This window comes from Zootoca vivipara, chromosome 8, assembly GCF_963506605.1.
Source record: "Zootoca vivipara chromosome 8, rZooViv1.1, whole genome shotgun sequence".
Classification (NCBI taxonomy): Eukaryota; Metazoa; Chordata; class Lepidosauria; order Squamata; family Lacertidae; genus Zootoca; species Zootoca vivipara.
Window position 1 is genome coordinate 322,015 of NC_083283.1, and position 24,939 is coordinate 346,953.

Genomic DNA, 24,939 nt, shown 5'->3' on the forward strand with positions numbered 1-24,939 from the left:
GGCTCCTGGCCAAGCACTTACTCTGTACCGGTTGGCACTAATCTGTTCCACCTGGAAACGCCTCTCACAGTTGCACTGAGCCACCTGCCTGTTCACCTGGAAAACAAATGGAAGTGGTGGTGGGGGGAGAGTCAAAGACTGGCTGGGGGACAGGCCTAAGGGCAGGCCGAGTGGGTGGGGGTTGCTTCTGCCTCCCTGGCCGGGGGACACCCAACCACCCGCCCTCTGGTAAGACTCCTCTGACAGTTGCAGCTTAATGCTTTTTTGTAACCGAGTGGCGGGTGCTGCTTCCGAGGCCAGTACTGTATCTCTCTGGGCCGTACCTCATCCTGGATCTGGTCCGCATCAGCCGCCTTGCGCAGGATGTCCCGACTGGGGTGCAGAGCACTCACAAACTCATAGTAGTCAATGAAGCCATCCCTGTTGAGGTCAATGATGCTGGCCACAGCGCTCATCTCCAGCGGGTTGGTGGGGAATTCTGGTGAGGGAAAGAGAGGGTGGGGCTGGGGGCCGGCCGGCCACTTGGGCCCCACATGGCAGGCCCCACAAGCCAGGGAACTGCCACCAACAAGGCATGGTGAGCCTGGAATGTGGAGGGCAGCCCACAGGGCACATCTGGGTTGGTGCTCCACCGGGGGCTAAGTGATCCAGTGGATCAGAAAGAGCAGCTGCTGCCAGAGAGGAGGGGGGTCTCCTCTCCACACACCTCTACTAGTCCTGCCATGACCCCAAGTGTGCTGAGTTGGCAAAGTGAATGGTCCCAAAGCAGCTGGGGGTCAGGAACCAGAGTCAGGTGAAGGTCAGCAATAAAAGGTACCAGTGGAGTCAACTATTTATTCAAAGGAACCAAAACAGTTCAGGCCCAGTGATCCCAGCAACTGTTCCCAGTAGGTCTTGCCCCAATAAGGCAGTTGCAAGGACTGGAGGCCCCCTGCCTTCCCACAGCTGCCTAAGTCCCCTCCTCTCCAGAGTTTGTTTCAAGCAAGCGGAGACTGTGGCAGGGGCTTACCCAGGATCAAAACTAGGGGGGGGGGAACAGGAGGGGAGGGGCTACAAAGTGGGAACATGGGCGAGGCTACGGAGCCCAGGTGGAGCGCGCAGCCATGGGCGAGAGCGGCGCTGCCGGTGGGGCTGGTGGGCAGAGGCGGAGGCGGAGCACAGCCCAGCGGAGCGCGAGTTCGGCGTTCCCGCCCGCCGCGTCGCGCCCTCCAGCTTCCCGTTGCGCTCTCTGGTTCCCCGCCGTGCTTGGTCTTGCCGGAGGGCGCAACGGGGAGCTGGAGGGAGGGCACAGTGCAGTGGGCGGGAACGCCGAACTCGCGCTCCGCCGGGCTGTGCTCCGCCTCCGCCTACCAGCCCCGCCAGCAGCGCCGCCAGCCCTGCTTCTAGGGGGGCAGCTGCCCCCCCTGCCCCGTGCTGGGTACGCCCATGGACTGTGGCAGCTCTCCTCCTCTGCCCTTTTCATTTCTCTGCATGCCTCTGAGTCTGGACTGCCCTCTGCCACAGCCTCGTCCTGCTCACTAAACCCGGTTGCCTCTTCAGCTTCCAATGCCTCCTCCTCCCAGCCTGCTCCCTCTGACCAGGCACCGTCGTCCATCCACCAGTTCCTGGGCTCTGAGCCTTCTTCCCCTGGGGGTCCCTTGGCTGGTGCCTCGCACCACTCCTCTGTATCCAGCCAGTCCATGATACCGGGGAGGCATTGCCCCCCATTCCTGCCCCTTCCTGGGCACCTGGCACTGCTGCACTCACTGGAGGAGAGGACGCTCTCGATGAACTCCTGCTGGGTGATGCGCCCGTCCTGGTCCCGGTCAATGCCCCGGAAGACGTCCAGGATGCGAGATTTCATCTGGCCGATCCACTGCATGTACCGCTTTCGCCAGACCGAGAAGTCAAAGTGGGCAAACTCCTCCAGCTGAGTGAGAGAAAGATGGGGTTGCTGGGACAGGGCCAGGCTCCCCCTATTCCCCATCCATGTCACACCCCCATGGGAAGGAGGGGGGGAGCAGCAGAGGATGGGCATGATCCAAAGGGGCCCATCTCACTAAGCTCCTGCTGCTTCCCACAATGACCCACCAGCTTCCCCCATACACCATGAGGGGCCCATAAGCACCTGCCCAACCCAGGTGGGGTCAGGAGGGTGGGAGGGGGAGGCCTCTCACCCTGCAAGGGGGTTCAGGCTGGGGCTTAAGGTTCAAGGTGCCAAAGGGACCCCCTCATTCCGCCAGGGGCCCACATCAAGGGGTTCATTGGAGGGCACCCCCCAGACATCCGCCCTACTCAAGCCCCACTCTCAGCTGCCTCTTTCTCTCCCAGCCACGCAGAGCCTGGACCCCCGTGGGCTCCCCACTGCCCCCCTCGTTCCAGTGCCCCCACCCCTTACCTCTCGCTGGTGCTGCTGGGCGTTCTGGAGCCGGTACTGGCGGTCGAGGGCCAAGAGCCACAGCTGCTGCCAGCGCTGCACCAGCTGGGCCAGGAGGGGGCTCTGGGGGGCCAGGTCCTCGAGGGGCATGGGTCGGGCCCTGGGGGAGAGCTTCCTGGTACTGCGCCGCCCTGCAAGAGAGGAGTGTGCCTGGCTGTGAAGCAATGGGCCATTGAGGTGCTCAGAGGAGCCCCCACTCAGCCCTCAGCCCAGCCCCTAAATTCTCTTCCTCCCTCTCTTCCATCACTAGGACTCAGTGGGGACGTCCAGTGGATCTGAGCATTGGAAGACTCAGGGCAGATAAAAGGAAGGACTGATTCACACTGGCCAGCATCAAACTGTGGAACTCCCTCCTGCAGGAAGCAGCAATGGCCACTAACTTGGATGCATTGGGCAAATTTGTGGAGGAGGCAGCATGCAAGCAAGCCTCTTTCCAGTGACAAACATTGGCTTTGAGGGAGGGGAACTTACGGGAAGGCAGCTTGCGGGAGCCAGGGGCAATTCCCCCCGCCTCAGGGGCTGTCTTGCGCTTGCAGCTCTTGGTGACCCTCTCCACATCTGGCTGCTTGTGGGTCAGCTCCTCCATGAACACCTGGGGGGGGAGAATGAGAGAGGGGAGGGAAAGGGCAGCTGCTCCTCCCTGCAAGGTGGGGCCACAGGGAGGCTGGTCCAACATCCAGCTGCCTCAGTTTTTTGTGTCTCACTCCTGCTGGAGTCGGGGTGGAGTTAGCCCCCTCTCCCTGGGATGGTGGGAAAATCTAGAGTCCAAATGACAATTACGTTTGCTAAATGCACCTGTAAGGGGCTTCAGACTCACAGAGTTCCTGTATTCCCAGAGAAGATAGGTCTGTGTGATGTCACACACCCTACACCTGTGGCAGGAAATGGGACAAAGGATTTCCATCTTTTCTGCTTCCTCTTTGCCTCAGTCTCCCTCTTCCTTCAAGCCAGCGATGTGAGCAGCCGCACAAGCCTGGGCTCTGCTCAGAGCCCACGCTCCCTTTCGGAAGCTGATTTTGCATTTTGTAACTAAGACGTATTTTCCCTGTGTCCTACTTTAAAGTATTTGCTGCCTGCATTGAAATGTAAGTAAACCTTTTTGTTTGTACTAAAATGTGTGGGTCACTCTTCACAACGGAGACAGAGGGGAAAGGTAGGCAGGCCACAAATCTATTGGGATAAAAGGTATAATCGACTAATTCCTAGCTTCCAGTAAGTGGCGAAAGAGTTTTTACTCTGCCAAAAAAAGGGCTTCACAGCCTGCTTACTCTCATACTTCTCGCCCACACATGGGACAGGAGGTTTAAATTTTAATTTGCCGGGTTAATCCTCGTTCCATCTCCCTCAGGGATTCCCAGCCAGGGATGCCACAAAGTCAAGGTGGGCCAGTTACCCCGTGCTGGGCGCTGAGCTCCTCCAGCTGTTCCGCATCCTCTGGGAGGGGCTCCTCATCCCGGAGGCTCAAGGCCTCCTCAGCGGCCGTGATCCAGTCCATAAGCCGCGCCACTTCCTTCCGCTCCGTGGCCAGAGAGGCCGCCTGCACCTGCAGCCGCTCCTCCTGCTGCTGGGCCCAGCTCAGCACCTGCGGGACACAGAGGGGCTGGCGCCAGGGGGTCCCAGGGCAGGCAGAGGTCTCCCTGCTCCTCTTGGCAGGAGGGGAACTGGCACTCAGCCTTCCTGACTCCCTTAGCCCCACCTCTTCTCCCCTGCTGGACCCACAAGAGTGGGAGGTGGCACAGCTCAAGCCAGGCCCCCTTTAGGGAGGTGGTGAAGAGACACCCCCAGCCCCTCCAGCAGCTAGGACAGCTTGCATGTCTGTAGCACTAAGGCTGTGTGTTTCTGCCCTGATTCAACGCTGCGGCTGGAGGCTGCCATCCCTCCTCATTCATTCATTCATTGCTTTGGTCTCCCACCTTTTTCTACCAGGAGCGGAAGATGAAATACAGGGTTCTCCTCCACAACGACCCTGTGAGGTAGGTAAGGGTGAGAGAGGTATGGACTGGCCCTAAGTTCACACCAAGCGACAGCTTCATGACCGAGTGGGAGAATTTGAACCCTGGTGTCTCCCAAGTCCTAGTCTGACTCTCCCACCCCCTTCCTGCCCCCGCCCTGCGTGCGCCACCCTCACCTCCTCAAAGCGACTCCTGGCGACGGTGACCCACGACCGGATGGTGATGACGGAGTCCGGGTGGGAGGTGCTGAGGATCTCGTCCCCCAGGGAGCTGATGCACTCCAGCTGCAGTTGCTGGCATTGGAGGCTCTGCTGCAGATCCTGCAAGCAGAGGGGAGGGGCACTCAGGGCCACCTAGCCAGGGGGTGGGCGCAACCTGGCACAGGCTCCTCCTCTGGGCATGGGGGGGGGCTCTTTCTGTGGGAGGCTCTGCAGCCAAATCACAGATTGAATGAGGGCTGGATAGTCATCATTCAGGGGACTCTATGATGTCAAATCCTCTGGAAAGGAGAACAATGGAAACTTAATCTTTGCTTCTTCCTGTCCCTACACGCCCTTTTCTCTACGCGCAATGGGGGAAGACGTTGCTTTGCTCTCTCCCTTTTGAACCATACTATGGTTTTTTTGTAGCATTTAAGAATTATTGCCTGCCTGGTTTTCATCACTGTATCCGTAGAATCCTGGCAAGACTTTGATGTGAGTAAATGTATTTTCTTATTTATTAAACAGTCTGAGAGTGATTTCTTCGTTAAGAGGGAAACATAAAACAGAGAGAAAATAATCCAAATCTGCCTAAAGCATCCTTGGGTCACATAATTGTTCTAGAAGGTTATGCAGCCTTGTCCCAATAACTTCTAGAGATAAACTGTGCGTGGATAGAGCTGAAATAGAGGTTTGCTTTCTCAAGAGGAAGGATTATCACTAATAAAGATTCCCTCCTATTCATCTCTAGGGACCCAGGTGGCACTGTAGTTAAAACACAGAGCCTAGGGCTTGCTGATCAGAAGGTCAGCGGTTCGAATCCCTGTGACGGGGTGAGCTCCCGTTGCTTGGTCCCAGCTCCTGCCAACCTAGCTGTTCGAAAGCACGTCAAAATGCAAGTAGATAAATAGGTACCGCTGCAGCGGGAAGGTAAACGGCGTTTCCATGTCCTGCTCTGGTTTGCCAGAAGCGGCTTTGTCATGCTGGCCACATGACCTGGAAGCTATACGCCGGCTCACTCGGCCAATAATGCGAGATGAGCGCCGCAACCCCAGAGTCGGTCACGACTGGACCTAATAGTCAGGGGTCCCTTTACCTTTACCTTTACCTCTTCATCTCATTCCATCCCACAGTTTCAAGGCCCAAGGAAAAGGGATGGGGAAGGAGCTGTCTTCCCTCCCCCAAGGGCTGCCCACCTGGAGCTGGCTCTGGCACTCCTGCACAGCTGCCTCTTCGGACGGGAGGGCACCAAATTTGATGGACTTCTCCAGCTCAGTCAGGCGCCCCAGGAAGGAGTTCACCAGGGCATGGAACTCCTCGGCCTGGAAGAAACAAGAGGTTGGCATCACAGCGGGGAGACCCACCTGGGCAGGGCTGGTGCCCCCCACTCCCCAAGGAAAGGCTCCTCCTCCAGCCCCACCCAGTCACCAGAGGAGGGGGTGTCCCAGCAAAGGCCAGGGTACAGGGGGGTAGGTAGAGAAGCAATGGGGCAGCCACTGAAAGTAGCCAGAATGGTGACTGGCAAGGAAGGGTTCAGGTCATTTTCCTCCCCCCCCCCCACTTTGCTAAAAGATCCTCGGCTGGCTTTCCAGGCCTGACCAGGGGGAGGACCCTGGTGCAGCGGCTTCCCCCAGCACCCCTCCCTCAGTGGCTCCTTCCAAGCACTTTACATCCTGAGGGTCCTGAGCACCAATTCTCCCACAAACCAACGTCCGGTTCGTTCTCAACTGTAGCTTTGTTTCTCTCAAATTTCCGTGACAGCGTTTCTGCTTTGTTTTGTCCATGAAAAAAACCTCTCTGCCATGCAAGTGCCTACCAGCCTCTGGGACTCTGAGGATCCTGGCCCTTCCTGAGCCTTCAATCATGGCTGGTCTGAATCAGAGGCCGGCCAGAGAGCGATTGGGCTGCTTGAGCAAGACGGAGCCACAGGGAGCCAGAGACATCGCCTTACCCAGAATCCTTGGCCAGGTCCTTCCCTCCCTGCTCTTGAAAGGTGGCTAAGTGAGAGCAGCTCAGAGCAAGCAGCCCACACCCTCCAGAGGAAGGGGGCTTGGTGTGGGCCCAGGTTGCCTGCTCCTGACCTTGGGGAGCAAGCCAGCCCATGCCAAGCAGCCTGGGCCTGAGAGGAGAGACGGCAACCCAGGACCCACTTTGCTCATCTCCTGCCCGCCTGCCATGGCTCACCAGAGCCCTCCTCCTCCTCCTCCTCTTGCCCCACTTGCCTGCCGTAGGGCAGCCTCCAGCCGGTCCTGCTTGGAGACGGAGAGCTGGCAGACCAGCTCCCAGCGGTGGCTGAGCTCTTCCACCTGGCTCTGGAGCCACTGGGAGTCTCCTGTGCCACCACTGCTGCTGCCGCGCGTCAGATCCCGCAAGGAGCGCCTCAGCGCCTTGATGCAACTGGCTCTCTGGCCCAGCTCCTTCTGGAAGACCTGTGGAAGGGGGGGGGGAGAATGGGGCAGGCACATCCAGCGGCTGCTCCTGGACACTGCAAGCCCACCACCCCACCAAGGGGATCCAGGCACCCCTGTGCCCCCAGCCCAAAGTGGAGCGACTCCGCTACAGACCCCCCCACAGACCTTGTGCTTGTCCATGAGGGCACTGACCAGGTCCCTGTCCCCACCCACGGGGGTCTCCTCAGCCAGCTGGGGCTCAGCCCGGTACAGCCAATCCATGAGGGTCTGCAGAGCGTCTGTGAAGCGGCCTGAGAAGAGCAGACCTTCCTCCAGCTTGCGCTGCCTGAAAAGGAGAAAGGCGGCCCAAGGTCAAGGGGCCAGCAGATTCTGGCCAGTGGGAAGGAAGGGGACATCCTTGGACATCCGGCCCAAAGCCCCACCTCCACACCCAACTGCACACCCACCTCTCAGCCGCCTGGCCCCAGAGCGCCTCCCACCGGCCCCTCAGCTCCGCCAGCATCTCCTCCAAGGTCTGGGTGTCGTCAGGCAGCAGCGCCTTCTCCCGGAGGAGGCGCCCGCTCCGCAAGGTGGCCTCATAGACAGGGCGCTTGGCACGCAGTCCCTTCTGGAACGCCTGCAGGGTGGGGCAAGAGAAGGCAAAGGGCCCAGTCAGGAGAGCAGGGAGGGACACGGAGCACGCCCCTCCTCGAAAAAGACCCCTGGCTGCTCCTTGAAATGCCAAGGGGAAGGAGAGTAGATAGGGGTTCATGAGTGTACTCCTGCCAGGTAGACCACAACTGCTCCCAAGGACAGTTGGGGGCAAGGTGGGTTTTGACGTGAGTCTGGCCAGGCTCCCTTCCCGCTCCTGACTAGGCATGGGCAATGGATCACTAGATGGCCCAGGATCGTGATGGTGGCTTCACTCAGCGGTATATCTTGGCTGAAAGCGCCACCACTTGGTTCCTCCCGTGGCCACTGGTGGCAGAGGGACTCAGGAGTGGCAGCAGTTTCACTAGTGATATCCTGCTCACGCTGCCCTCATCCTGGCAGAGGGAGAAACAGGCTGCATCCAGGAGGCGCCAATATACAGGAGCTTGTCTAGAATGACGGCAGCGATTAGGAATACACCAAAACAAAAGATAAAAGTCGAATGGAAATATGTGGAAGAGTATTTTAGAAGAGAAGGTATAGAAACAAAGTTAATGATTTGTTTGGATTAAGGGAATATATGGGAATATGTAGGTAGATATTAGGAGAATAAGTAGTAATTCAATTATTTAGTATGGTAAATTAATCATAAGAAAAGCAAGTTACAATGATATAATAAGGGAAACAATACATTAGCAATTGGAAGTTGCTTTTAAGTTACGATGAGTGAATTGTTATGGCATATTTTTCATTTATGTTTGGGGATTTATTTTGATATATTGGTATGTATATAGTTTAATTTGTTTAATTTGCCCAATAGTTAGAATTAACTTAGGTTATGCGTTATCTTGTGTTGGGTGGCTTAAATTTTGAATTTATGTTATTAATTTGAATTTATGCCAGTTACGTTATTTCTGTTATCTTTTTTTGTATTCTTTTTTTCTTGTTATTGTTTATATTTTTAATCAATAAAGATAAATTTTTAATTAAAAAATATATATACAGGAGCTTGTTCCTCCCTCTGCTTCTTTAAACAGCTTGGCTGAGGAGCGCATGGCTGCCCCTTCTCTCAGCCAAGCAGGTTTAAGGAGCCTCCGAACTGCCAATGGCTTGCATGAGCTGGTGGCCGGGGTCAGCAGAGCAGTTAAGGGAGCCCACAGCCCATGGCTGTCTTGTGTGAGCCAGCAGTGGGGTGGGGGCTCCGTCAAAGTCCTCCTGCCCCTCAACTGAGGGAGCCCCAATGCTTCTCCAGCTCACTTACAAACCAGAGAAGCATCGGAGCTCCCTTAGCTGGGGGGCTTCAGGAATCTTGATGCTCCCCAGCTGAGCAGCCCCAATCCCTCTGCTGCTCATGTGCAAGCCAAAGAAGCATTGGGGCCCCCTTAGTTGGGGAGTGCGAAGCTGCTTCCTCCCTGGCGTGGTGAGGACCCCAATGCCTCACAGTGCTGTGGTAGGAGCAGAGTTTTAACAATGCAATGTATTGCCAGGTCACAATGTTTGGAAATGGGACATAGCCCAGCCCTCCTCCCAGCAGGCAATTATTGCGCCCTTGGTGTGGGGCAGCCATGGTGCACAATGGCCACCCCGACCTGAATTTTGTAGCCACCCAGGTGGGGAGGAAGGGGAGAGGCAATGAGCGTCCGGCTGGGCTGTGAAGAGGAGGGCAAGCCCAGCACCCGGGGAATCAAGCAGAGGTTGGGGGGGGGCACCTGTCAGGGAAGCTTTACAAACAGCAGTATGTGTGCGACTCTAAAGTGAGCCAAAAAGTCATAAAAAGGGGCAGAAGGGAGCAGGGTGGGGGCAGAACAGGGTGTTTGCAGGCTTTCCCAATAATATTGAAACTACAGGGAGCTGCCTGTAGTTGTGATTCCTGCATTGCAGGGGGTTGGACTAGATGACCATTAGGGGTCTCTCCAAACTCTGTGATCAGGAGGATCCAGATGTGCCTCCAAGGGATACCCCCCTTACCTTGTGTTCCTCCAAGAGGCCCTTGAGCTCTTCCTGGCTCACGGCAGCATTGCTGGTTCCCTCCAGGTCAGGCTCCACCTCATCCAGCCAGTCGAGGAGCAGCTGCCAAGACTCGCAGAACTGAAGGCCAGAGCAGGGGGAGGGGGCTGCGGTCAGCTCCCCCTCATGCACACACCCTCAGGAGCCCCCCTCCCCCCCCACTGCATCTCAGCAGCGCCAGGGCTGTGGCTTTTCCCCATATGCGCACAACAGCCCCACACACGAGAGAGGAGGCTCCCCAAAGGCCCGTTCCCCCCCCCCCCCGCGCGCCATACCTGCTTAGTGCGCTTGCGTGCCTCCTCTAGCTGGCCCCCCCTCTCGGCCACATGCTGTGCCACCTTTGCCAGCCTCTCCTTGGCGGTCAGCACCAGGCTGTGGATGAGGCTGCAGTCCTGCTTCCGGCTGAAGCCCTTCATGCGCATGGCGACCGCCTCCAGGCCAGCCAGCTTCTCGCTCTGCGCCTGGGTCTCCTTGGCCAGGGCCTGCGGGAGGGGGGGAGGGGGAGGGTGAAAGTGGGGCAGCTGAGCACCCCTGGCCCTTTGCCCAGAGGTGATGGTGCAGGCGGCTCCCACCGGACTGCCCGCCACAGGGTCTTAGGCCACGGCAGGTGGGCAGCTCCAGCTCACCTTCTGCTCCTGGATTTGGCTGGTGACGGTTTCCAGGACATAGCTGGGTGGGGGGAGCCCCGCCAGGGCCTCTTCTGTCCTCCCCACCCACTGCAGCAGCTCCTGGGCCGTGGAGTGGAACTCGGTGCTGACCGTCAGCCCTTCGCTGAGCTGCTCCTGGGGGTGAGGATTAGTTGCTCAAAAAAATATCCCGTAAGTTCTGCTCAACTCTATACATTTACATGGTTTTTTTATGCATTGTGACTTGCCGTTATTTATCTACCTTAGGAATGGTAGATAATTTCTGTTTAATTATTATTTGCTGCTATTTTGAGAGTGAATGTAATTGTGTTTTAATGGATTGCTGAATGTTACTTTATTTGATGCACGCTGTTTAGTTTAAAGCCACATTTTTTATTATGACTTTCTTTCATTGGATCAGATTGTTACAGGACGTGATCTTTTTTGCCTATTTTGTTGCTTCTTTCAGCTGGTAAACTGCCTCCTGTGTAGCAATGTATTATTTATTAAATAGTCCCATGGACTGCAAGAAGATCAAACCTATCCATTCTTAAGGAAATCAGCCCTGAGTGCTCCCTGGAAGGACAGATCGTGAAGCTGAGGCTCCAATACTTTGGCCACCTCATGAGAAGAGAAGAATCCTTGGGAAAGACCCTGATGTTGGGAAAGATGGAGGGCACTAGGAGAAGGGGACGACAGAGGACAAGATGGTTGGACAGTGTTCTCGAAGCTACGAACATGAGTTTGACCAAACTGCGGGAGGCAGTGCAAGACAGGAGTGCCTGGCGTGCTATGGTCCATGGGGTCACGAAGAGTCGGACACGACTAAGCGACTAAACAACAACAACCCTTCAAGCGAGGATCACAGGGCAGTTTGCAATACAAAAACAGAAAAATGCAGACTACAGCAACAAACGAAAACAATACCCCACCCCCAATTCAAAAGGCCATAGACCGTTCAATGAGAGAAATGAATGTTTTTGCCTGGCACCTAAAGATAGCCAATGAAGGTGCCAGGCGAGGCTCCCTGGGAGAGCACCCCCCAAGCAGGGAGCCACTGCCGAAAAGGTCCCTTCTCATGTCGCCACCCTCCAGACCTCAAGCAGAGGAACACACAAAGAAGGGCCTCAAATGAGGACCGCAGGATCAGGATTGGTCCTTGAGGAATTGCGGTCTTGAGCCACTTCAAGCTTTAGAGGTCAAAACCAGAAAATTGAAATTTGAAAGGCAGCATACAAATTAAAAAAGGATTGCAATGAAATCCAGGAGCCGACCAGCCCTGGGCCTCATCCCAGAGCCACTCACCTTCCGTTCCTGCACCAGGCTGGCAACGCTGCCCCACTTCTGATCTAGGATGCTCAGGCTGTGCTCCATGCTGGAAGCCCGTGGGGGGTGGCTAGTGGCCAGCAGGCGCTGGAGCTGCTCCCGGACGCTGTGATATGTCTGCTGCTTGGACTCCATCTCTCGGCACAAATCCTGCCAGAAGGGAAGGGCAGGTGTGAGTGTCTGGGCATGTGGGGCATGGGGGGGGGTGAGTGTCTGTGGTAGCTCCTTTGCCTTCCTTCTGTCTTGGTGATTCAGGTGAAGCAGGAAAAAAGGAGGGGTCAAGTCTGGGCAGGGGATAAAAGGCCTTGCAAAGATGCTGGCATCTGTGAGATGGATGGATCAGCAACTTGACTTTGCAAGGGATATGAGGGTCCCCTAACACACACAGCCTATGTAGAAGGCAAATTTTGCATTTTGCACCTAATAAATTTTCTTATGCTGCCTGCATTGAAATGTAAGTAAACTTTTTTTGCCTATCTTACTAAAACATGTAATTCATTCTCTGCAACGGAAGAAGGGCAGGGCAGGAGGGCAGGAAGAAGGGCAGGGCAGGAGACCACAAGTAAAAGAGATAAAAAGGTGCAATTGCCTTATTCCTGCAAAATATATGCGTTTTGCTCTGCTAAATAGGCTTTGCAGGCTACTTACTCTTTGTATTTCTCCCACACACCTGTAATAGGAGGTTTAAATTGTAATATACAGATTTAACTCTCAATCCATCTCCTACATGATGTTTGATGTTTAGTTGTGTTTTTATATATGCTGTAAACCGTCCGGAGTGGCTGGGGAAACCCAGTCAGATGGGCGGAATATAAATAAATAGCAGTAGTATAGTAGTAGTAGTAGTAGTGGTAGTAATATTACCGAAGGGACTCACCAGATGCGCTGCCAGCTTGTCCTTGGTGGTCTCTGGGTGATCCCAGCCGGGCTTGGAGAAAAAGAGTTGGAGTTCCACGTGTTCCAGCCACTGGAGCAGCTCTGTGATCTCCAAGGTCAGATCCTGCACCTGCAGGTGGCAGAAGCTTTGAGCAAGCTGAGCTGAGCCCCTCGGATGGTGTTTTCCCCTCCACAGAGTCTGAGTCTTCTTTATTGGCAGAAGACTCCAAACCCTACTATGGGGTCCTCTGGAAAGGCAGAGTCCCCACAGGCCAGTGATGGGGAGGGTGGGGGTGGGGGTGGGGAGTCTCTCTTAGTGGATTTGGGATGACAACCCCCCCCCCCAATCTGCAGAGGGTAGGGAAACACTAACACAGAGATAGACCACCACCACACATTTCTCCCCCAAAGCCCCCATTCCTGGAGGGCAGCTGCAAAGAGAGCTCTGGGGCTGCATCCTACCCCCCGCCCTGCAGACCTACCTGGCTGAGGTTGTTCTCCAGCTCCAGCTGCCGGCTCTCCGTCTTGCCCAAGAGGAAGTCCCAGCGCTGGCCCAGCTGCTGGAGGCTGCTCTGGAGCCCCTCCACCGAGTCCCCTGCCCCAGAGAGCACCAGGGCCTCCCCGGCCTCCCTCACCGACTGGACGGTCCGGGTGCGAGAGACGACATCGTTCCGCAGCACCTGCCCCGGGTGAAGAAGGCCAGCTCAGTGGGCTTTGCCTGGGAAGGTGCTGGGGACCCCAGTTTCCTCCCTCACTTCACCTGCCCCCCCCCTCCTGACCTTGTGCTTTGCTAGCTCAATCTCACAGCTCTGCAGATCCAGGCTGAGGGCGGTGGGGGCCTCCAGCTGCTCTGTGGTGCGAAGGAGCCACTGCAGGAGCTCCTCCAGCTGGTTCTGGAACTGACCCAGACCCAGGAGGGCAGCTTCCAGGCGATGCTGAGAAGGAGACGAGAGAGGGGCAGGACAACCTCCATCAGGGGCATAGGTTGCCCTTGGTCAAGAGCAGAGGAGAAAGAGCTCAAGAGAAAGTGGCTTGAGGAAGACAGCCAACAGAGAGAAAGGTAAGCCGCCCCCCCCCCACTGCCCACTGGGCCACTATTCAATTTCTCAGACCCAGAACCAGGGGCAACTCCACCCACAAGCCACAGGAGGGTTCTCTCCTGAAATACTCTCTCAGCCCCTGGCGCAACACCCAAAGGTCAAGGGCGCCCTAGTCCAGCCATCACACTGGCCACCTGTCGTCCTCACCTGCCGCTTCACAATTTCCTCCTCCAGCCAGTTCCAGCGGTCGCGGAAGTTGCAGAGAGAGCTGGGGGCCCCCTTGGTGTTGGCCCCCCTGGGGCTCACTGGGTGCCGCAGGCTTTCTACATCCACCTTGACCTGGTATAGCTCTCGCTTGAAATCCTGGGGAGGGGGAGGGGACAGAGCCATTTTCCCCCTTTGCTCTCCTCCAGAAATCAATCTCCATTTTGAACTGGACTATGAATATTTGTAACACTTAAGGGTTATTGCATGCCTGATTTCCATCCCTGTATCTGATGATCCCGGGCAAGGCATTGATATGAGTAAACACTGTATTTTCTTGTTTACTTAACAGTCTAAGACTGGTTTCTTTGTTAAGAGGGAAACGTAAAACAGGGAGACGATCCAAGTTTTCCTAAAGCATCCTTGGATATTGTGAGGGACAGGGGATATCGCGAAGTCCCTCCCCTCCTGAGTTCAAGCCAATCCCCGAGCACAGGGGAAAGCAGAGAGAGTTCCGATTCCAGTGGGGAAGCAGGAAGTCGTGTCCGAGGCTCAGGCAAGGTAGAGGAGCCAGGGTCCCAGGTGGGACAGGAAGGGGCGAATAAGGGGGGGAGACCCATCCCCCCAACTCCGGAATTACGCAGAAAGAGGAGGGGAAAGAGGATGGGTCTGCCAAAGCTTTTGTGTTGGAGAAAGACGCGCCAAAAGCCATTAGGAGGTTCTGAAACCGACTGACCACATCACTCCGTGTAAATAGCAATGACTTCAGCACTGTAAATACGCAGCACCAATAAAAGAATAAAATGCAGAGCTGCGTAGCGTCGTTACTCTGAAGTAGTCCACTCCGGCCACTGTGACAGCAACCTCCTAATCCTTTTTGGGCTACTTTGGAGTTGCCGGGATGAGCGTGTCAGAGGCGGAGAGATGGCGGCAGATCGCGGAGCAAGCCCAGCAAGAACTGCAGCAGCTGTCGCTGCAGGCGCAGGGGGAATTGAAGGCAGCTAAAGAAGAGACTAAGAAGGTCCAGGACGACCGGCTACAACTTGCGGAACAGGTGAGAGCGCTACAGGAAAGAGAGCAGGAATTAAGGGCGGTGGCGGTAGACCTCCAAAACAAGCTGGATGCAGAGAAAAACAAGGCGGGAGGGGCACCCCAAGTCCAAGTGCTGCCAGGAAGGAGAGCCGGGACGCTAGTAAGCAAGTTCAATGGAGACCCGAGGGAATATCAGGGCTTTGAGACTGAGATTGTGTATGCTCTTGAGCTGCACCACGATGAGTTCCCTGATGATGAGCACAGGGTAGCGTTTATTGTGGAGCACCTTACCGGGGCAGCCAGGGAGTGGCTAAGACCGTTAATCGCAACAAAGAATCCTTGCATGAAGAATGTCAAACTATTTCTAGAAGGTTTGAAAACGATGTATTCGTCCGATAGTCATATGGACCAGACTAAGGAGGAACTTCATAATTTACGCCAAGGAAATATGACAGTTCGCGCGTATTGGGCGAAATTCACCATGCTGGTGCACAGATTGGGGTGGGAACTAGAGTCACCCCCAATGCAAGTGGCGTTCTACTTGGGGTTGCATGAGGAGGTGAAGGATGAGCTCTCGAGAGGTCCAAAGCCCAGTAATATGGATCAGCTGAGCAAAGCGGCTCTGGCGGTGGGGGTGAGACAGGAATCCCGGTGGAGCGACAAGCAAGCAACGCGCGCAAAGCGGGCTTGGTTCCCACGGTCGCAGGAGAAGCCACTCCCCCAACAACCCTTTCAAGCCACGCCTGGGGCCAGTCAGGACCAGGAACCCATGCAGATTGATAGCGCGCGCGGGGGGGCTTTTCAAACCCCAGCGGCGCCAAGACGCAAGGAGGGAAGGGGTGGGAATTGCTTTCTCTGCAACTCCCCCCAGCATCTCGGCAACTCCCCCCAGCATCTCGTCAGAGACTGCCCACATCGCAGGGAGTGGCAAGGAAAGGCGGGAACGGTTGTGCCCTCCCCCACTGACGCAGCACCACAGCAGGGAAACGGGAAAGCCTGGCTGCAGGAGATAAGGGGCAGCAGCCAGGCACAGTCCGCAGACAACAGCCCCAGCCCACCCACCCGCACAGAGAGGAGCAGAGCCAGCCCACCCCTCCCAGAGCAGGAGTGGTTCTAGAAGTGACGCTCACGCTCCCAAATGGCTATCCCCTGACGGTCCTCGCCCTAATTGACAGTGGTGCCTCAGCCAACTTCTTCTCGAGAAACTTTGCAGAAGAGCACCAGATCCAGCTTCTGCAGCTGGATTTTCCCCTGCACGTGGCAACCATTGACGGCAGAGAGCTGCTGGGAGGGGCCATCACTCATCAAACCCCCCCCCATGAGAATGACGGTGGGAAGGCACTCAGAGACACTGGCATTCAACGTCACCACCATCTCAGACCCCCCCATCGTCTTGGGCATGAGCTGGCTGGCGCGCCACGACCCCTCCATCAGTTGGCACCAGAGATGCATCACTTTTGGATCGGACTTTTGCCTGGAAAATTGCATGCAGCACCAACCAGGGGAGGGGCCTCCGATAGCCACGGTGGCCACCATGCACGTCAAAGGGGGTGAGGCGATACCCAAGCCGTACTGGGACTTGCAGGAGGTCTTCAGCGAAGCGGAGTCCGACCACCTACCCCCACACAGGCCTTTTGACTGCCAGATCAACCTGGTGCCGGGGGCAACTATACCCCCAGCCAAGCTGTACACCATGTCAGACCAGGAACTGGAGGATCTGCGCGCTTTCATCGACAAGAACCTCAAGCGGGGGTTCATCAGAGAAAGCAAGGCAGCAGGGGGCAGCCCGGTCTTCTGGGTGGACAAGAAAGACACGCAACAGCGCCGTCTTGTGGTGGATTTTAGACGGCTGAATTCAGTGACAGAGCCAGTGGCCTTCCCCATGCCCAGAGTGGATGATCTCCTGACAGCGGCACGCAGGGGCAAGATTTTCACCAAGCTAGACCTGAGGGGGGCGTACAACTTGATCAGGATCCGGGAAGGCGATGAATGGAAAACCACGATGTTCACGCCTCTGGGCTCTTTTGAATATCTGGTGATGCCCTTCGGGTTGCAAGGGGGCTCAGCATGCTTCCAGGCCTTCATGCACCACGTCCTGGGGTCCCTCCTCTTCAGGAAATGCTTGGTCTTCCTGGATGACATCCTTATCTATTCCGATGACCCAGTGCAGCATGTGAAAGATGTCAGGGAGGTGTTGCAGCGCCTGAAGGAGAACCACCTGTATGTGAAGCTGGAGAAGTGCAGGTTTCACACCAAGGAGGTGGACTTCCTGGGCTACAAGCTGTCAGACAAGGGGCTGGCGATGGACAAGGACAAGGTGCAGGCCATCCTGGACTGGCACAGCCCCAGGACGCGCAAAGATGCCCAACGCCTACTAGGCTTCGCCAACTTCTACAGGAAGTTCATCAAGAACTTCTCCCGCGTTACGGCTCCCATCACTGACTGCCTGAGAGGCAAGCAGAAGTTCAGGTGGACACCAGAGGCGCAAGCAGCGTTTGAAAGCCTCAAGAGGGTGTTCGCCTCAGACCAGAACCTGTTCCACGTGGTTCAGGACGCGCCCCTACGCGTGGAGACAGATGCTTCTGATAAAGCTGTGGGCGCCATTTTGTTGCAACTGGACGCCAACAGAGAAGGGAGACCATGTGCCTTCTTCTCCAGGAAGTTGACCCAGCCAGAGCGAAACTACACGGTGTTTGATCGGGAACTTCTTGCGATCCACGCTGCGTTCCAGCACTGGAGACACTTCCTGGTGGGCGCCAAGCACCCCATCCAGGTGTGCACAGACCACAAGAACCTGGAGTTCTGGAGAACTGCCAGGGTGCTCAACCAGCGGCAGATACGGTGGGCAGAGTTCTTCTCGAACTTCAACTTCTCCATACACTACATCCCGGGAGAGCAGAATGTCAGGGCGGATGCCCTCTCCCGCAAGCCAGAGTACATGGAGGAGGAGGCGCCACCGGCACCCAGGCACATTTTCCCCCCGTCAGCATGGTCCTGCGGAGCAGCAGTGGTGAGCGAGGCAGAACTCACAGCACTGACGGCAGCGGATGAATTTGCCAACCGCATCTTCAGAGAACTGAGAGGGGGGGGGAGCAGGCAAAAGACTTTGCAGAACGCAGGGGGCTGCTTTTCTACAAGGGTGCACTGTACCTGCCCACCACCCAGCTTAGACGTACGGTCCTCAAGCAGATGCACGACAACCCAACGGCGGGTCATTTTGGGAGGGACAAAACCACTCACCTAGTCATGAGACACTTCTGGTGGCCAGGGGTGCGGGAAGATGTTCGAGACTATGTACGGGGCTGCGACACCTGCCAGCGGGCAAAGGTGGTCAGAGCAGCGCCACCGGGATTGCTGGAGCCCTTAGCCACGCCACACAGGCCGTGGGAAGTGGTGTCCATGGACTTCATCACAGATCTGCCTTCTTCCAGGGGCAAGACCGCAGTGTTGGTGGTGGTGGACCTCATGTCCAAAATGTGCCACTTTATACCGTGTGCCAGGGCGGTCTCTGCAGAAGAGACAGCCCAACTGTTTGTGGATCACGTATTCAGACTGCATGGATTACCTTTAAGGGTTATTTCGGATCGTGGCCGCCAATTTGTTTCCAGGTTCTGGCGGCGGCTCATGAACCTCCTGCAGGTGGAGGTCAGCTTGTCGACGGCTAGACACCCGCAGACCAATGGACAGGCGGAGAGGGTCAACGCCATTCTGCAGCAGTACCTGAGATGCTACGTCAGCCAGCGGCAAACGGACTGGGTGGATCGCCTGCCACTGGCAGAATTTGCCTACAACAATGCGGTGCACGTCTCCACAGGGGTGTCGCCCTTTAAGGCCAATTACGGGCGTGACCTCAGATCTTTCCCAGAGAGGGAGGGGGAGGAGGAGGAGGAGGGCCCACAGGCTGAGGATTGGGCAGAGGAACTGGAGACGGTGCACCAGCAGCTCAGAGAACACTTGGAGAGAGCCAAGGAAGCGTACAAGAAGGGGGCAGATCGCCACAGGCGACCGGGGGAGGTCATTAGGGTGGGGGACAAAGTTTGGTTGTCCTCGGAGGGCCTTCCCATCAGAGGGCGATGCAAAAAGCTGGCGCCCAGAAGGTTGGGCCCCTTCACGGTCACGCAACAGGTAAACCCGGTGGCATACAGGCTGGCACTGCCAGAGGACATGAGGGTGTACCCCGTGTTTCATAGATCGCTGCTGTCGCCGTACAGGGAAAGCAGCAGGCTCCGAGACAGCGAACAAACCCCTGAGGGAGGGGGGGAGAGGGAAGGCAGGGAGCAACTCAATGAGGCCACGGCCATCCTGGATTCAAGGTGGGGGGTGGGGGGACTGGAGTACCTCATGGCATGGGAGGATGCTCCACCGTCCCAGAATGAATGGGTCCCAGCCACTCAGATACAGGAGGAATTCCTGGTAGAAGAATTTCACGCCCTCTTTCCCCATAGACCCAAGCCCTGGCACATGGAAAGGGAGGGGGAGGGGGAGGAAGCACGGGAGAGCAGTTCACCATGGCGCTGGGAAGCGGAGTTTGAGGAACCAGAGGATGAGGTATGGGTGTCACCGAGATCCACCCAGTCAGAGGAAGGAGCAGATTGGCAGAACATTTTTACCCCCACCAGCTCTGACGCCACGGACTTTTTGGGATTCCCATCCTCCCAGGCGGAAGGGGGGGGCTTGCAGGACTGGGGGGAGGTGTTCACACCAACGGGCTCGGAAAGCACTGAGTTCTTAGGCTTCCAGTCGTCACCGACACCTGGGGGGGACCTGGGGAGGGGTGAAGGAGAGCTTGGGAGGGGGGTGGATGTGAGGGACAGGGGATATCGCGAAGTCCCTCCCCTCCTGAGTTCAAGCCAATCCCCGAGCACAGGGGAAAGCAGAGAGAGTTCCGATTCCAGTGGGGAAGCAGGAAGTCGTGTCCGAGGCTCAGGCAAGGTAGAGGAGCCAGGGTCCCAGGTGGGACAGGAAGGGGCGAATAAGGGGGGGAGACCCATCCCCCCAACTCCGGAATTACGCAGAAAGAGGAGGGGAAAGAGGATGGGTCTGCCAAAGCTTTTGTGTTGGAGAAAGACGCGCCAAAAGCCATTAGGAGGTTCTGAAACCGACTGACCACATCACTCCGTGTAAATAGCAATGACTTCAGCACTGTAAATACGCAGCACCAATAAAAGAATAAAATGCAGAGCTGCGTAGCGTCGTTACTCTGAAGTAGTCCACTCCGGCCACTGTGACAGATATCATAATTGTTCTAGAAGGTGAGGCAACCTTGTCCTAATAGCTTCTAGAGATAAGCTGCACATGGAAGGTGATCGTTCTGCCCGGACACTGAGGTCCAGTACCGAGGGCCTTCTGGCGGTTCCCTCGTTGCGAGAAGCCAAGTTGCAGGGAACCAGGCAGAGGGCCTTCTCGGTGGTGGCGCCTGCCCTGTGGAACGCCCTCCCATCAGATGTCAAAGAGAAAAACAGCTACCAGATTTTTAGAAGACATCTGAAGGCAGCCATGTTTAGGGAGGCTTTTAATGTTTAATAGATTATTTTATTTCATTTTTCTGTTGGAAGCTGCCCAGAGTGGCTGAGGAAACCCAGCCAGATGGACGGGGTATAAACAATAAATATTATTATTATTATTATTATTATTATTATTATTATTATTATTATGGCAACTGAAATATTTGCATTTTCACACAAGAAGAGGAAGGTTAATTAATAAATACAGTGGTGCCTCGCTAGACGAAATTAATTCGTTCCACGGGTCTTATAACGAAAAATTCGTCTAGCGAATCCCATAGGAATGCATTGAATTTCTTTTGAATTTTTTTTTGCCCATAGGAACGCATTAATTGAATTTCAATGCATTCCTATGGGAAACCGCGATTCGCTAGACGGATTTTTCGTAAAACGCATTCGTCTAGCGAGGCAACCTCCGCTCGAAAAATCCTTTCGTTAAGCGGAAATTTCGTTAAGCAGGGCATTCGTTAAGCGAGGCACCACTGTAAAGAGAACCGTCCCAGGTGGTCCCTTGGCACCTGCACAGCACATCAGGTGGGAAAGAGATGATCGGTCGAGGGATGGATTTTCCTTCTAGTCCTGAATCACTCTCTGGTTAAAAGGGGAGCTCATGAAGCGCAGGGAGGGGTCCACTGCCTGCCCCACTGTACACCCTCCCCCATAGCTACAACCAAGGAGTCCAGAGCACACAGCCTACCTCTCCACTTCTTCTGAGCAACCCCCCTTACCTTGAGTTCTGAAAGCTGCCGCTTGACCAGGTCCAAGTCCCCCCCGACCAGGAACTCCTCTGCAATCCTCAACTCAGCTGCCTCCAGCCAGCTCAGGAGCCTCTAGGGAAGTGCAGAAAGGGGCAGGGGTCCCAAACAGGAATAAGGTCTTGAGGGTCAAGCAGAAGTCCCTCTGTGGGTGGCAGCACAAGGACTGAGTCACCCCCAGGACACCTGCCTGGGCCAGGAGGGGTGTGTGCAGCTGCCTGCCAGAGACTGACTCTGGCTCAGTCTGTGGGAACAGCCCAGCCAGGGAGCTCTCCCCAGGGGAGAAACTTATGGGGTGAGGGCCAAAGACCAGCGGGGAGGGGAGGGCAAAGAAGGGGACTAGGAATACTCTCCAGCTCCCCCTCTGGCACAAAGAGGCTAAGGACCAACAGCCACAGGATGCTCCCCATCAACTTCATTCAGGCTTTGGGTCTTTTTGTCCCAGGGGTCCACCGCATGGCCTGTCCCCAAGTAAGAGACCCTCGTCACCTCCATGGACTGCTGGTAGTTGAGTGAGGCCTGCAGCTGCTCCTCCAGGCGGGTCTGGCGTTCACCCCACACCTTGCTCAGGCTGTTCCAAGAAGAGTAGAGCTGCACAGAGAGAGGAGCGAGAGAAATATTGGGGGGAGGGGGTTAAGCTGCCGGGTATTGGGAGGCCAGCCCCCGTAGGGTCTTTCACATTCGGTGGGCCAACATCACGCAGGGACCCCATGCCAGGCTGGCACCCTGTGCCCAAATGCATCCCATAAAGTGCACCCACTTGTGCTTGTGTCCTCTGTATTTGCACCCCAGGGGCACAATATGCACACCCCATTCCCCTGGGATTTGGTACAGAGGCGGCTGTAGATTTTACAGCCAAATGACAAATGCATGTTTTGGTAGACAAGCACAAGGTGAGTACACAGAGAGTTCTTAAACTTCCTAGAGAGGACCCTCTGTGTGTGACGGGTTATTTTGCCTCCCTTGGGTGGGAATTCTGTAACAAAGGAGTTAATTCCTTACACTTCCTTCCACCTCTGAGGAGACTCTCTCTTTCTGCTAAGCAGACCTGTGTCTGGGGGCTCCAGACACCCTATTGGGAGACTATCAACTTTCTTTTACAGGCAACTCCTCATTTACATGGGGGCTACGTTCCAAGGCACCATGTGCTTACATGTAATTGCATATAATTGGAACACATTCAGCCCCTTTTTGTGACGTTTTGGGGGGGTCACTTTTGGGTTCAGTGTAATGCACATATGTGCTGACTGGGGAGTTGCTTGTGTTGTAACTTGGAAGTATTTTTCTGCATACTACTTTGCTGTATTTGCTGCCTGCATTGAAATGTAAGTAAAAAAAAATTCTGTTTAGTTTACTAAAAACGTGTGGTTCATAACCTGCAATGGGCTTGAAGAAGGGAAAGGCTGCAGACCACCAATAAAAGGGGATTCCTAATTCCTAAGTATTAGTAAGCTGTAAAACATATCACTGCTTTTACTTTGCTAAAAAGGCTTCACAGTCCGATTACCCACACATGTGAGACAGAAGGTTTAAATTCTAATCTACGGATTTAATCCTCAATCCATCTCCTACAGTGGCCACCACATGTCCAGCTCAGCTTTGCTCTCTCATCCACCCAGCCTGCTCTTGGCAGCTCTTCTAGGGTGCACAGGGTCAGTCCTTGCTGGGGGGAAGCTGCCAGTCAGTGCACGCAACACAGAGGGAAATGGACCAGTGGGCTGGCTCAGGAGGAGGAAGCTTCCTATGTGCCTAGGCCAACACTGGGGCAATGGGGCTGCCCCCTTGGCAAATGGTTTTCCTATGAGGTTTCCCTGCCTTAGAGGGGTCCCTCCCCAGCTCACGTCATCTAGGCTCTTGGTGACGTCTGGCTTGTCCAGATCTCCACACGACGACATCAGCTCCATGCCCAAGACGCCCAGGGAGTCCAGCTCGCTCTGCAGGGAGTCGATCTCTTCTCGCAGGGCCTGGCGGGAGAAGGGGTGAGGGGGTAAAGGTTCAGCACCTGAAACCAGCCCCAGGAGGGCCTCCTCACACACAGAAGCTGCAGCAGGGCAAAAGCTGAATCACTGCCGGGGGGAGCCGGGAGCCAGACGCAGGGCAAAGCCAATGGGGCAGGGGGGCGGGGCAGGGGAACTCCCCCCCCCCCGTCTGCAGTTCCCAGGATCCCTCCGAGAGAAGGAGCCTGGGGGTGGCTGATGCATACCTGCATGGCCCCAAGCCTAGCCTGGATGGCCTTGGGGTCCGTGGCAGCCTCCTCTGGCTTCAGCACCACCTGCTGGATGTCTCCAAGGGTGGCAGCGAGGTCCGAGAGGCCCTGCCAGAAGCGGTCGGCCAGCACCAGCAGGCCCTGCAGCCAGTTCTCCCTCTCCTCGCTCTGCTCCCAAAGCGTCTTCCACTGGCTCAGCAGCTGCTCCACACGATCCTGGATTCCTGTCCGCAGGAAGGGGGGGAAGCCAAAGGAGAGGGGTCCTGGGGGTGGGCTGAGCAGGAAACCGGCCTCCCCCACCCCAAACAGGGGAGGGACTCATGCCCTCTAGACCACACAGATTTGTGACCCACAGGGATCCTATCTCTAAATGTGAGCAGTGGGTCTCTTGGGAGTAGGAAGGAGGAGACCCAGAGGCTCTGGCTAGCCCCAAACCCCTCAAGACAGGCACAGTGGGGCCAGCTGCTTGGAAGAGGGGTTTCTGCATGTTGAGTTTGGGGCTCCAGCTGGCGTTGGGGAAGGGGCCGTGCCTACCTCTGTTCCCGCTTGCCTGCATGGTGGCCAGCAGTTCAGCCCCCTGCCCGCGGAGGGTCTCCAGAGCCACTCCCAGCTTCTCCAGCTCCGCCAGTCGGAGGCCGTTCTCCCGGATCTGCTCCCGGAGCCAGGCAGAGTCCCCCCGCACCGCAGGGGGGTCCCTCATGCGGCTCTGAAGCCTCTCCAAGCTCTCCACCATCAGCTCCATCCGCTCAGACAGCTGCAAGCAGGGGCACAGCAGAGGGTTGGCCCAGGCCACACAGAGTGGGTACTGGGACCCAAAGTTTGGGAGCTGGCAGCCTCCGAGGCTCTGGGGAAACTGAGGCACAGGAGTGGGAGACACAGGGGCTCAAGAGAAGTGGGTCTCCATGGGGAGTGGGTCTCCATGGGGCTCAAGAGAAGGCCTGTGGCCCTTATGGCTGAAAATGGGTCCGCCCTAATGTCCCAATGGGGGCCACAGCATTGGCCTGGCTTTAGCAGCCCCTGCCACCCTCTCTGGGCCTCATCCAGCCCAGAAGGCATCTCCCTGCCATGAGGAGATGCCAGGCCTGGCTCCTCCATGGGGGGGGGGGTGGTCCCCGCCAAGCACACCAGGCAGGCAGAGGAAGGCGGTCAAGCCATCCAAGTCATCTCATGATTTGCTGCCCAAATAACTCACCGGTCCATTGACACTGGACTGAGATGGTGCCTAGTACATCTCACCCTGTGGAGTTGTTCTCTTAGGGGAAAACCCTTTGTACCTGCATTGCTTCAGAAGTAGAAAGTGACATAAGCCAGCCAGGGTGGAGGAGAGGTTAGGGTGTCAGACTGGGACAGAGCAGGGTTTGAACCTAAACATTAGGAAGAACTTCCTGACAGTAAGAGCTGTTCGGCAGTGGAATTTGCTGCCAGGGAGTGTGGTGGAGTCTCCTTCTTTGGAGGTCTTTAAGCAGAGGCTTGACAGCCATCTGTCAGGAATGCTTTGATGGTGTTTCCTGCTTGGCAGGGGGTTGGACTGGATGGCCCTTGTGGTCTCTTCCAACTCTATGATTCTATGATTCTATGAATCCTCCCACTTGGCCATGTAGCTGACTGGGTGGCCTTGGTTGAGTCTAGTTTGGTTTCAGCTTACACAACCCTACATGGTTGTTGTGGGGATGAAATGAAGAGGAGAACCATGTGCCCCACTGTGGACCCCTTGGGGTGGAAAGGCAACAAACAAACGCAAAACTTTCAGAATT

The 24,939-nt window shown here is 55.9% G+C and overlaps 1 protein-coding gene across 1 annotated transcript in view; it reads right to left on the reverse strand.

Annotated features, from left to right (window-relative positions):
- Nucleotides 1-24,939, reverse strand: part of LOC118089705 (microtubule-actin cross-linking factor 1, isoforms 6/7) — a 28,624-nt gene that overhangs the window by 2,391 nt on the left and 1,294 nt on the right. The window contains exons 4-27 of the mRNA XM_035124475.2: nucleotides 23,720-23,939; nucleotides 23,183-23,409; nucleotides 22,821-22,943; nucleotides 21,469-21,570; nucleotides 20,953-21,054; nucleotides 13,692-13,847; nucleotides 13,224-13,379; nucleotides 12,927-13,124; nucleotides 12,446-12,574; nucleotides 11,548-11,718; nucleotides 10,243-10,398; nucleotides 9,892-10,098; nucleotides 9,578-9,697; nucleotides 7,426-7,595; nucleotides 7,145-7,304; nucleotides 6,791-6,997; nucleotides 5,765-5,890; nucleotides 4,545-4,688; nucleotides 3,810-3,998; nucleotides 2,888-3,008; nucleotides 2,378-2,547; nucleotides 1,747-1,909; nucleotides 324-478; nucleotides 22-96 (exon numbers count right to left, since the gene is read on the reverse strand). Of these exons, the coding sequence (XP_034980366.2) occupies nucleotides 22-96; nucleotides 324-478; nucleotides 1,747-1,909; nucleotides 2,378-2,547; nucleotides 2,888-3,008; nucleotides 3,810-3,998; nucleotides 4,545-4,688; nucleotides 5,765-5,890; nucleotides 6,791-6,997; nucleotides 7,145-7,304; nucleotides 7,426-7,595; nucleotides 9,578-9,697; nucleotides 9,892-10,098; nucleotides 10,243-10,398; nucleotides 11,548-11,718; nucleotides 12,446-12,574; nucleotides 12,927-13,124; nucleotides 13,224-13,379; nucleotides 13,692-13,847; nucleotides 20,953-21,054; nucleotides 21,469-21,570; nucleotides 22,821-22,943; nucleotides 23,183-23,409; nucleotides 23,720-23,939 (3,747 nt within the window). The remainder of the gene's footprint in view (nucleotides 1-21; nucleotides 97-323; nucleotides 479-1,746; nucleotides 1,910-2,377; nucleotides 2,548-2,887; nucleotides 3,009-3,809; nucleotides 3,999-4,544; nucleotides 4,689-5,764; nucleotides 5,891-6,790; nucleotides 6,998-7,144; nucleotides 7,305-7,425; nucleotides 7,596-9,577; nucleotides 9,698-9,891; nucleotides 10,099-10,242; nucleotides 10,399-11,547; nucleotides 11,719-12,445; nucleotides 12,575-12,926; nucleotides 13,125-13,223; nucleotides 13,380-13,691; nucleotides 13,848-20,952; nucleotides 21,055-21,468; nucleotides 21,571-22,820; nucleotides 22,944-23,182; nucleotides 23,410-23,719; nucleotides 23,940-24,939) is intronic.